We start from the raw sequence: 13,236 nt of genomic DNA on the forward strand, positions 1-13,236 counted from the left end.
AAGCCAAGAAAGAAAAAAGCCTTACAGGGATATCAACATACTGTGCATAGATAATAATCACAAACACTGTAAAAATATACAAGTAGTCCTCAACTTATGACCACAATAGGGACCAGAAAATTCATTGTTAAGCAGTGCAGTCTTTAAGTGAGGCATCACCTGACCGCACCTGATTTTAGGACTTTTTGTGGTGGTCATTAAGTGAATAACATGGTTGTTAAGTGAATCTTGTGGTTGCCCATTGATTTTGCTTGTCGGAAGCTGGCTGGGAAGGTCGCAAATGGTGATCATGTGATCCCAGGATGCTGCAACCATCATAAATACATGCTGGTTGCCAAGCACCTGAATTTTGATCACATGACCATGGGGATGCTGCAATGGTCATAAGTGCGAGGATGGGTCATTAAGTGAATCACATGGTTGTTAAGCGAATCTTGTGGTTGCCCACTTTTTTCAGCACTGTCCTAACTTTGAGCAGTCACTAAACAAATGGTTGTAAGTTGAGGACTATTTGTACTATATTTCCCTTTGATCTGCCTTCATGGACTGAACATATTCTAACTATTAATAAATGTTTATATGCCATTTACATTACATCATTCTAGGGCTTTGCCTTTTCTTTTGACTGAACATTCTTCATGTCACTGACAATGATAAATGATAAACAGTATAAAAATGGAATATTGTTGGAAACTCTGTTGAGAATTTAGATTAGAATAGGCAGAAACACTTTTTAGTAGAAATAAGTGAAAAGAAGAAGAGTGAAAGGAGTCATGGTTCAGAGTGAGAATTAGCAGAGGGACATTTAGGTTTTGATTTTATTAAATTTATATGCTGTGACTTTCTAAATGGACTCTAGCAGAGATAAGGAAAGTAATGTCAGAATAAATATATGTTTTGAGGGAAGTGAGGTTAAATAAGGGATAGGCAATCTAGAACTCTTTGTGTTCTATACTGCAACTCCCATAATCCCTTAGCCATGCCTCTGCTACCTCTGTTTTTTTGTTTGTTTGTTTGTTTGTTTTGGGGTTTTTTGGCCTTCAGGTCAGTGTTGATTCCTGGCGACTACTTGGAGTAGTCTCTGCAGTTTTCTTGGTGAGGTTTTTCAGAAGCCGTTTGCCATTGTCGGCTTCCTAGGGCTCAGAGAGAGTGACTGGCCCAAGGTCACCAAGCTGGCTTTGTGCCTAAGGTGGGACTAGAGCTCACAGTTTCCTGGTTTCTATCCTGATGCCTTAACCACTATACAAAATTCATGGGAATTGAAATAAAACGTTTGGAGGTTATCATATAGTTTACCTCCAGATTAGACTGTTAGATAAATCCATTAGTTATTACTTTTTTTATCATATTACTTATTTTGGATGCTCTCTCGATCTTTTAGCTTTTGTATATTTTTGTAAAGATTTTTATTGTTTTTTATTACTTTTTTATTAGAGTCACTTATACAGTGAGATGTATAAGGCATATAAATTTGATTAATAAAATAAACTAAATAAACCAACAAATATATTTTTTAATTACCTGGTTCTGGTTTGAACAGATTCTGAGGTAAGCAAAGGGTGTGACATATAAAGTTTGAAGAGGCATATTATAAAAAGATTATAAAGAGCCACTTCGGTCTAGTGGCTAAGGCACCAGCCTAGAAAGTAGGAGACTGTGAGTTCTAGTCCTGCCTTAGGCATTGAAAGCCATCTGGGTGACTTTGGGCCAGTCATTCTCTCTCAGCCCAACTCACCTCACAGGGTTGTTTTGTGGGGAAAATAGGAGGAGGAAGGAGTATTAGGTATGTTCATCACTTTGAGTTATTTATTAAAAAAATAAGGCGGGATAAAAAAAAGTCTTAAAAAAAAGTTATATATAAAAGGGAAAGTTGTACTGATCTCTGGAAATCAGTAGGCAATTGCAGCAAGTTTATACTGGGAAATATTAGGAATAATGTTACTTGGAACCCTCCAGAGGCCAGGACTGTATAGAATGATCCCTGATACATTGTGAATAAATGGCACCTCAAGAAAAATATTATATTGTATTTTCCATAAGTTTTCTTTGCACGTCATTTAAATAGGACTAATTTCCTAGGATTTTTATTATACTTGTTTGTTTATTTCTGTTTATGTCAAACCCAGCTATCAAACTCAAATACACACACACACACAGCCAAGTTTCAAAAGGCCAATCTTAAATTGGTTTTAAGAAATAATGGATCTTAATCGTAAGAGGACAGCAGTAGATGACCATGATACAATAGCAATCAGTACTCCTATATTCAATAGTTTCTCTAGTTTTCTCTAAAATAGTTCCTGTGCCTGAAACTTCTACAATTAATCAGATCAAATAATGTATCCATATTTTGCTACTGCCTCTTGTGATTTAGACATAATAGAGAACAAGGAAAGAAAAAAATTAGCACCAATATTACACTGTTGTACGATTTCACAGTTCCCATGACTGACAGAAACTGGATCATCTGATCATGATGATACCATATATTTGCTTCCCCCCCCCCTCTTCTCTCTCTTTTTACATTGGTAAAGCAGTACCTTACACAAAAGTGAAGATGCAAAGCCATCCTTGTGTAGCAATAAAATATTCACTAAGGAAGAAAACCCACTACCCTCACTTAGTCCTGGTAGAGTTCATTACTTTTTACAAAATTTTCTTTCTAAAACATTTGCAGAAATTTTCTAAGCCAAGAAACCAACAGTTTTTGAAAATCCAACAGAATGTCTTTGTGGGATTTCTACATCGTTCCTTTTCTGCACAATCCATTTGAAAACTTAGTCACATTAGAACTTCCTTGATGTCTTTTGCTCAAAACCCATATTGAGCATAGACATCAGCTCATCACAAATATCTTTTTGCAGTGGGAAAGGTGGGTATCTATAGGATCCCCGTACCACAAAGGATTTCATTTATAGCACTTACGTGGGTTTGGCCATTTACATTCTAAAGCCAAACTCTTTAAAATGTTATCACACTAATACAGATGCCTCTCACCTTAATAGATTGTGAAAGTTCCTTTCTCTAATTAAAAGCTTTAAAGTGGTATTAAACTACTCAGACCCTTCAGTCAATTAAAACATGAATCTATGAGTAAAAGTGAATATCTTGATTTAAATGAGTCATGCCTCCTTTTTTCTTTACTTCTCTTGAACATCTAGGGCATTTCTGTATATAAGTATTTATAGGCGTTGGGCTTAAGAGACATCTGGAAGCCAGCAGAAATTGAGCTAGTCCTTCTCATGGCTACCTGCAAAAAAACAATGTCCTAATAGTAGCTCCAGTCATTAGCACAGGGATGGGATTCATTTATTTTGGAAGTATCAGCTTGCTCCTTCATGAAAGCAAATGCTACAAAAGCAAATGAGTTGTTAGGGATGTGGAGATATGGGGAGAGCAAGTGAGGCAGAAAGATCCAAAGGCTGCTAAAAGCTAAGAACTACTTACCAGTGGCTGAGAATGTTTGTGTGTGTGTGTAAATGTACCATAAGTAGATTGTACCTAGTAAATAAATTTGCATTTTCAGTCTAAATGTTGATTTGGAAAAGAAATTAGGAATATCGAAGGAGGCAAAACTTGTATATTTGGAGAAAAACCAGTATCAGAGTTATGGGATGCTATGGGTGAAATAAGCCATAGTTTTGCTTATTTTTTTATTTTTATAGAACTTTTATAGAACTATATTTTTATTTTTCCAGAACTTGCTCATAATTAATTGAAATCACCCCAAATCAGTTTCTCACACAGGAAAACCCAGCTAGAAAGATATCTTTTTAACATTCTAATTTTCAACAGTTCAGTTTAGACTTCAGAAGGGCAATTATTATCTCAATGCATATAAATGGAGTACTTTAATGATAAAAATGTGTTAATAGCATTTCAGTGTTAAAATGCATATTATTTCAAGGAACCTTAAATTAAACCTTGCTAATAACTTTTCTTAAAAATGCAAATTCTTACAGCCAAACAAGTTAATGTATATATTTATAAATGAGAGCAAAATAGAAATTCAAAGTTGTCACTGTGTATACATTATTGCAGGATTAACTGCATTATAGTCTTTCATTTGCCAGTAAAATCAGATTCCTATGTTGGTAGTGGAACAATCTTCTGTTGCAGTGGTCATAATGTTGAGCATCAATCCAATAATTGGATATAATAACAACAGCAAGATGAGACATCAGTATTCTTGTTTCTGTTTCAGATCAGCTTCAAAACATGTAGATAAAGATCTTGGAAATATAGAGGAAAATAAAAAGTTAGAAGAAAACAATCACAAATTGGAAGCTTGAAACACCAAACTAGTTGGTTACCATTCCAGGTATGTTTTAACAACTTTATAATGTATTATCTCCTCTGAATATAATTTAATCTCTGCACTAGTTAAATTAAGGGATAAGGAATTTCTGATATGTATTCACTATCAGAAGAAAACCAAGTTTACCTGTTTAAAATTTGAAGTGCCTTTCACAGCAACAGCTTGTTGTCATTTTCAATTATTAGGAAAAAAAAAAAAGTTTAGTCATGAAATGGGAAAAACAGTTTCTTTTTCTGTAATATCATAGAAGGTGTTAAGTTACTGTAAATGCTTATACTTGTCTGGAGGGAGGGGGAGTCACTTTTTATATGTCTTTCTTTTTCCTTTTTCCTTTTTCCTTTTTCTTTCTTTCTTTCTTTCTTTCTTTCTTTCTTTCTTTCTTTCTTTCTTTTTTTTTTTTTGGTATATCTTTTATAATTATGTATTAGCTTTTAATTATGTAAAACTCTAATAAAAATATTATGGAAAACGATTAGGAAAAAAATGCTATAAAATGTGATGTAAGTTACACATTATAGCCATCTGAACCAGTGCTGCTTGTGTCTTATCCTGTAGAGGAAACAGGGAATGGCCTTGAAGAACAGGAGGAAGAGCCACTTCCAAGGCAATGGTCAGTTAAGTGGGGCTTGGGCCCAGGTGAAGAAACTAATTTGAGAAAATGTCTCAGACAAGCCCCTCTCTAGTTCACACAAAGATAAAGTGGGAGAGGGAAAGCACACTTAGACTTACAAGGTTTTGTTACTATAACTGTTACAATAAAAGTACTCCTGACCAGTGCCTGCTGAATGAACCAGGAACTCCTTGCAAGCAGTTGATTCAACTCATTCCAAAAGCCTGAAATGTGCCATCAGGAGGAAATATTAAGCATATATGTAGACAGTGAGTAGGACTAGATCAACAATGTGGTTCATTCTGATTTGTCAGTCTTGTGTCATTTCAAACAAAATATTATTTTTTGAAGTCATACATTTGATCACAGAACCTTCAAGGTTCACTGTGAAAGTTTTATTGAATTTTATGGGTAAAATCTCTTACATAATAGTCTGGATGCGACCACTGATGCAGTCAGTCACGTTGTCTACCATTTTACATTGTGACTGTCGCGTAACATGATTTCTAGTTTTTAGGCAGGAGTTATTAGCTATTAAAATATTAGTTAATATTTTACATGGCTCTATTAGGGATGAAAGGATGCTTCCCTGCTTTAGAGATGCACAATTATTAAGCCAGTCTTTATGCTCCCACAGTGGATAAGGTTAACAAAAAAGATTGTGGCTTTTCAGCTATACGTAACATCCTTTCTTCAATGCTTTTCAAAATCTGCAAAAAGCCATTATTATTGCAGTCGAGGACCCCACCCCCCACCAAATGGGTAAAATTACTAAAAACTATAAGCCACAGTAATGTAATGTAATACGCACACACAGTACTGTGCAAAAGTTTTAGGCAGGTGTGACAAAATGCTATAAAGTAAGAATGCTTTCAAAAATATATATTGTAGTTGTTTATGTTTATCAATTTACAAAATGCAAAGTGAGCGAACAGAAGAGAAATCCAAGTCAAATCAATATTTGGTGTGACCACCCTTTGCCTTCAAAACAGCATCAATTCTTCTAGGTACACTTGCACCCAGTTTTTGAAGGAATTTGGCAGGTAGGTCGTTCCAAACAACTTGGAGAACTAACCACAGATCTCCTATGGATGTAGGCTGCCTCAAATCTTTCTGCCTCTTCATGTAATACCAGACAGACTCGATGATGTTGAGATCAGGGCTCTCTGGGGGCCAAACCATCACTTCCAGGACTCCTTGTTCTTTATGCTGAAGATAGTTCTTAATGACATTACCTGTATGTTTGGGGTCGTTGTGCTGCTGCAGAATAAATTTGGGGCCAGTCACATGCCTCTCTGATGGTATGGCATGATGGATAAGTATCTGCCTGTATTTTTCAGCATTGAGGACCCCATTGGTCCTGATCAAATCTCCAACTCCATTGGCAGAAATGCAGCCCCAAACTTGCAAGGAACCTCCACCATGCTTCACTGTTGCCTGCAGACACTCATTCTTGTATTGCTCTCCAGCCCTTCGGCGAACAAACTGCCTCCTGTTACTGCCAAATATTTCAAATTTTGACTCATCAGTCCAGAGCACCTGCTGCCATTTTTCTGCACCCCAGTTCCTATGTTTTCGTGCATAGTTGAGTCGCTTAGCCTTGTTTCCACATCGGAGGTATGGCTTTTTGGCCGCAATTCTTCCATGAAGACCACTTCTGGCCAGACTTCTCCGAACAGTAGATGTGCGTACCTGGGTCCCACTGGTTTCCACCAGTTCTGTGCTGATGGCACTGATGGACATCTTCCAATGTCGAAGGGAAGTAAGCATGATGTGTCTTCCATCTACTGCATTAAGTTTCCTTGGCCCACCACTGTGTCTACGGTCCTCAACGTTGCCCGTTTCTTTGTGCTTCTTCAAAAGAGCTTGAACAGCACATCTTGAAACCCCAGTCTCCTTTGAAATTTTTGCCTGGGAGAGGCCTTACTGATGTAGTATAACTATCTTGTGTCTTGTTGCTGTGCTCAGTCTTGCCATGGTGTATGACCTGTGACATGAAACTGTCTTCCACAACCTCACCTTAGTAGCAGAGTTTGGCTGTTCCTCACCCAGTTTTAAGTGTCCTACACAGCTGTTTCTGTTTCAGTTAGTGACTGTGTTTCAATCTACATATGAAATTGATGATCATTAGCACAGGCTTGGTATAATTGGTTAATCATACACCTGACTCTAATCCTACAAGATCCCTGACTTTGTGCAAGTGTACAAAGTGTGCAAGTGTAAGAATTGATGCTGCTTTGAAGCCAAAATGTAGTCACACCAAATATTGATTTGATTTAGATTTTTCTTCTGTTTGCTCACTTTGCATTTTGTAAATTGATAAACATAAACAATTACAATATATATTTTTGAAAGCATTGTTACTTTACAGCATTTTTTCACACGTGCCTAAAACCTTTGCACAGTACTCTGTGTGTGTGTTTGTGTGTATGTATGTGTGCGTATACATATATACACACACAAACATACATATTAATATATTAATATATATATTAATATCTCTATCGATTCTATAGACAATATAACAATATTTAGAGAAATTTAATGAAATTACATAATCCTCATGTGATAGTACATACAGAATGAGTCCAGATGTCCTGGAAACTTACCTGTTAATCAGGATTTATATCATGCTCTCTGTTGGAATACCTGAAGAACCAGGTTGGGAACAGACCCTCCTGGAGAAGATCTATCTGTGTGATTGTGAAAAGTTGATACCAACTTGATGGTATATAATCAGGCGTACTCAGATGTCCTTATAAAAAATCCAGTGTAAGAAGAAATGAGCTACAGTTTCCACAGGGCTGATCCTACGCAGATAAAGCAGATTTTCCTACATCCCCATTCAAGTACAGCTGTTGATAACTCATTAAAGTGTGCTAATGACATAACTTTTCTGTTTTTTTGGAATTTCAGTTTGACTTATCCAGCCCCACTTGAACTAACAGGCTGACTATCGAGATAAATCTCTCTTGGCAGACATCTTTGTACTTCTTGCCTCTCTATATCTAAGGCTCTCTAGCTTAGAGAGCTCTTGGGTAACTGGAGTGGAATGATATTCAATATCCTGATAATACTAAACATGTTTCTCTGTAACAGATTCAGATAATGGCTTGTCTTCTTTCAAATGCCAAATGCAGATAGTAATGGATTGGATTAAAGATCTGACTTTAGCAAGACAGAAGTGCTCATTGTAGGAGGAGGGATGCAGTAAACCAGAAGGAGTATTTTATGGTTTGGGGCTGCTTCTAGAGCTAGGTAACTCTCTGCTTTCAAAGGTGGAGGCAACAGCCAGAAGCTTTTTTTTTTTTTTTTTAAATCAGCTTTAGCTGACATACCAATTTTGTTCTTTGTTGGAAGAAAATTGTGCTGCCAACTTTTGTGTGGGTAATACCTTTCATTTGGTACAGAATTCAGCAGGAAGGTTAATCTCTGAAGAACTCAAAGACAACATATAATATCTAGTGTTAAAAATACTGCAGTGCTACATAATACTTTTAAAATTCTAGAAGGCTTTGGTCTGGGTTACCAAAAAGAAATGTCTTCTTGATACGATTTCCCTTCTAGATACTGTGGGTTTATTTGGGATCAAATTTTCAGTGGAGCCACTCCAGATATTTGGAATGTACATCCTACACGATTAGTTGAAGGAATAGACTTCTTTAGTGACTTTGAAAGGGGGCTTTAAAACATTTTAGACAAGCTTTTTATTGTTAATTATTTTAATGGCCAATATTTTGCATTCAGTGTTTTTATTACAAATCACTAAGATATTTCACTAATGTAGAAAGAGTCATCGGTACTCTACATATACCTTAGTTGATGGGATGAAGGCATAGTATGTTGGCATTCAAGTCTCTAAATTAGAAGTCTTAGCTTCCAGTGGAAGTTCATGAACATGGGGTAAAAATGGGTTTGGGTGGCATCTGTGGCATACTGACCAAAATATGTCAAAGCTGACTGATGCCCTTATTATCAGTAGGGGATGCTGCTGTATGTGGCACAGTTTTGATTGAGAATTAGAACAAATCTATACCTTCTGTATCTTACCAAAAAGCATTACGTGAAAGCCTTAATTGACCAAAGATATATGAGCTGCATTTAATATATGCATCTTAAAATGTAAAGTGTTTGCCTCCTCATAGCAACAGCAGCTGCACAAAGCATGGCTGTCTTCTTGGATATTTCAGATGGCCTTAGTCCAGATGAGGCAGTTTGGGATAAAACCATTTTGCTGGGCAGTAGTTTGAGGATGGAGACCCTCATTTTAAGGAAATCCTAAATACGCAAAATAGTCATTTCTCTGTTTGGTGTGGTACATTAGATACAGAATCAACTCCCTGCTCAGTACACTACTACTGCATTCCCATCAGATAGCCATCCAGCTTCTGTTTAAAAGGGAGTCCTTTACTCCACAAGACAGTCTGTTCTACTCTTGAACAATTCTTACCAATGGGAAATTCTTCCTGATGTCCCATCACAAGCTACAGGTGTGGCTTAACAACCTTAACAACCACAATAGGGACCAGAAAATTTGTCATTAAGTGGGGCGGTCATTAAGTAAGGCATCATATGACCACACCCAATTTTACAACATTGTGGCAGTCGTTAAGTGAATCACCATGGTGGTTAAGTGAATCGTGGTTGTTAAGTGAATTGTGCAGTTCCCATTGATTTTGCTTGCCAGAAGCTGGCTGGGAAGGTCCCAAATGGTGATCACATGACCCTGGGACAATGCAACTGTTGTAAGTGTGAGCTAGTTGCCTAGTGCCTGGATCGCGATCATGTGACCACAGGGGTGCTGTGATAGTTGTAAGTGCAAGGATCAGTCATAGGTAGCTTTTTAGCGCTGTCGTAACTTTGAATGGTCACTAAACAAATGGTCATAAGTCAAAGACTACCTGTACTTCCTTGTCATATAAACCTCTGGTTTCTTGTCCTGTCTACTGGAACAGTTCTTAACAATTCTGCTTCATCTTCTACATGGCAGCCCTTCAAATACTTGAAAACAGCTATTATTTCTCCTTACAATCTTCTCTTTTCCTGACTAAACATCATAGCAATTTTCATTAGCTACCTTCTATATAAGCACAAAGAATGTACAAATTGTGAAGAGTTCAGTATGGATGTTTTCAACTAGTTTCTCAAAAACTCTTAAAAACAGTGTAATTGGAGAACATTACTGAATTCTGAATAGTCAACTATTTCTGGATATTATTGTTATCCTAACAAGATATTATATGCAATATATTGTTTTTGCTTTTTTCCATGCTGTGCGGTCATTATTCATTTAGTCATGTTTACTACCCTACTGCCCCCTACAGCTTTCAATTTAAACACTATATCATCAAGAACTTTCTAGTACTCCAAAGTGAGCAGTTATGGCGCAGTTTTCTTTATCTAATTACTGGTTACATGCAGAAAATATCCTAAAATTTCAACCGTATCCCTTTATGCCCTTTATGCCATCTTTATAGTGGATCATCTTCACTTATTGTCTTTTGTTCTGTTTTTAGAAAATAAACATAGAACAACTGAAGCATGAACATGGATTATATTTAAGATATATATGAAGATGTGACGGCTTTTCATGGTTCGAGTATTACACAGACCATTATTTCAAGTTTTCAAAAGAATATATCCAATTTTCTCAAGCTTACAGAATATCAGCAAAACTAATTTTGGCAACAGCCGTAATAAAAGGTCAAAAAATTGTGTTCAGTTTGAATATATATATTATTTTTTTGTAAATGTCTGCACTGAAGATTTCTTTTGGTTTGCCTTTATGTAAATTTTTTACGTAGCTATTTTTATACACTGTAAGGCTTTGTTCTGGGAGTTGCTGGTAATCTGATGTATAGTGTAATGTTTTTATTTTCATTAGTTTTTGCACCCTTTAAAGAGGTACATTTCTAATTCTGATTGCTATCAGTAAATCTCCTACTTTGCACAGTGAGTATTTAATTTATAAAATTGCCTTATAGAAAAATGAAACCTTTCTTTCTCTGTTTTTCAAACATCACTGTAGGAAAAAATATTTTAAAAAAATACATCTGTAAGGGAAAAAAAGAGAAAAAAATCAAACTACTTTATAACGTAATGAAAATCTGCTAAACTATTAAAAACATGTACATAATTGTCAAAGGGTAATCAGGTATTATTCAAGATTCATGTTATTGTGTATACCGATGTCTATTATGAAGTCTTTTTTAGGCAGGAAAATCTTTTTATTGATAGCATTCTGGAAAACAATTGTTTTCATAATTACATGATACATAGTATGAATGACTGGAATTAAGAATTAGTTCAGAAATTTTTGTTATCCACTGCCTTAAAATTACCTTTGTTTTTAAAATTCAAAAGAAAGAAAACTAGACAGAATTGGAGGTTTGTTTCTTTTTTAAAGTGGTCATACCTAAGCTGCATTTTTCCACAAAATAGAATATATATATTTTTGTGTGTGTGTGTGTGTTTTTGTTAACAACACTACAGATATTGCACCTTGAGATAATGTTAGTGTTTTTAACTGGTACATAATTTATCAAAAAGTACAGGAAATTGTAACAATAAAATAAAATCTATGTATCTTTAGTTACACTCAAGACTGTATCTTTATAGACCTGTTTTATGCTTGAGAATTTTTTTAGAAAGTTAGCATAAAAAAGAAACATTTGGATAGATCAGGACAAATAGTGTTTAGCAATGTTTCCTCTTTTAGTGGAAGACTAGTGTTGGGAGGACACAATAACAATTTTTGATATTGGCAGAAAGATAGTATTAGAATAAGCATCAGGTTTGGTTTATAGGTTTATCAGCATGGGAAACAGGATGAGGCTGTAGCTTGTTGGGAAGTTACTTAGAAGAGAAATGGAGGTGGAAATTAGGAAATGTATTTTGCCACATAGGAGGAAAAAAAACTGTTGTGAATTTGTAAAATGTCAAATGTCTGGGCAGTAATGACTAATGTCTTAAATAAAAGCTTCCTATAATGTATTGGCATGGATTAAATACATGGAATGTTCTAGAAATTCAATACTGTATAAAAATATTACAGAAGAATCCTGTTAAAAGTCCTCTCTGCACTGGTTAAGGCTTTATTTGGCAATGGAACAACAACAAATCTTGATAAATGTTAAACCAAAGTTAAAAGGGGGATAAAACCAAAGTCTTATGTTCTATATGGCTAAGCCATTTATGAAATCTTTGTAAATACTGTGATTTTTTTTCTTTTTTTCTTTTCCTTTCTTAGAATTTGTTTACAATAATTCTAAAATTTTTAAACACCTGTTTTCCAAAATAAAATGTGAACACACACCAAAAAAAAAAAATTATATATAATTTGTTTTGATGTGAAGCCATCACTACTTATAAGAGAAAATTCAACTGATATGAGTATAGGAAAGAAAAAAAAAAGATTTAAAGTGCTACATCATGGTCTTGGATAATATGAAATACAAAAATAAATACAAAAGTATTCCCATTTAGGAAAAGAGATTTCTTTGGTCTATTAATAACAAGATAAAATTAATCACACAACTGACCATGCTTGAAATGAAGCTGAAAGAGAAAAAAATGGAAGCGCTTAAATTCTGCTTAAATTGCTTAAATTCAGTGTCACCATGAGAAAGGATTAAAACTCTCACATTTGGAAATTCTACTTACCAATGTTATTTGGGGGGGTGTCCGCTTAACTGTTCAGAAATCATACTAAACATGTTACAGAAATTTACAGTACAAATTAATTGTTGCCGTTAATGCCTGAAAGACAATAAAAGTGAAGTATGTTTTCACATTCCCGTGTGACATTTCAGTTCAAAGATACTATTTGTATATAAAATAAATTTTCAGATATTATGGTGGCATGAATCTTCAGTGTTTTTCAGGAATTTTGACTTATGCCAAGTGAAGCATCTTCATGCGTTTTATTTATCCTTAATTTAACTGTTCCTTACATGATGTATAAAAGTATAAAATATTTAAAGGCAGAATTTAAATTCAGTTAACATATTTAACAGTTAAATATGTGGTGCTCATTTTATTTATTTCATTTTTATTCTGCTCTTTTATTATTCAGCCTGCAACCATTTACAGTTAGAACTTGAGTACCAAGGTTGAGATTTTTTTTTATCCAGCATCTTCATTCAATATTGTATTCTCTGATATATTAAGGTAAATTATCTTTCATGACTATGAACATGCTTCAACCATTTTTTCATGCTTATTATGTCAGTTTCATGAGGAAAACAGATTACATTTTATCTAAAAATGCTTGTTAATGTAATTGATCTTTAGTGATGGATAAAGTGAT

The 13,236-nt window shown here is 35.0% G+C and overlaps 1 protein-coding gene across 3 annotated transcripts in view; it reads left to right on the forward strand.

The window, feature by feature from the left end:
* Positions 1 to 4,321, forward strand: part of ALCAM (activated leukocyte cell adhesion molecule) — a 125,696-nt gene extending 121,375 nt beyond the window's left edge. For all 3 annotated transcript variants that reach the window (XM_088144467.1, XM_088144468.1, XM_088144469.1), the window contains one exon: positions 4,205 to 4,321. In XM_088144467.1, the coding sequence (XP_088000593.1) occupies positions 4,205 to 4,292 (88 nt within the window). In that variant the 3' untranslated portion in view covers positions 4,293 to 4,321. The remainder of the gene's footprint in view (positions 1 to 4,204) is intronic.
* Positions 4,322 to 13,236: the final 8,915 nt, after the last annotated feature.

The sequence above is a fragment of the Python bivittatus genome, unplaced genomic scaffold (genome assembly GCF_059951505.1).
Source record: "Python bivittatus isolate LINGU-HERP-01145 unplaced genomic scaffold, Pbiv_v1 ctg000350_np1212, whole genome shotgun sequence".
Lineage (NCBI taxonomy): Eukaryota > Metazoa > Chordata > Lepidosauria > Squamata > Pythonidae > Python > Python bivittatus.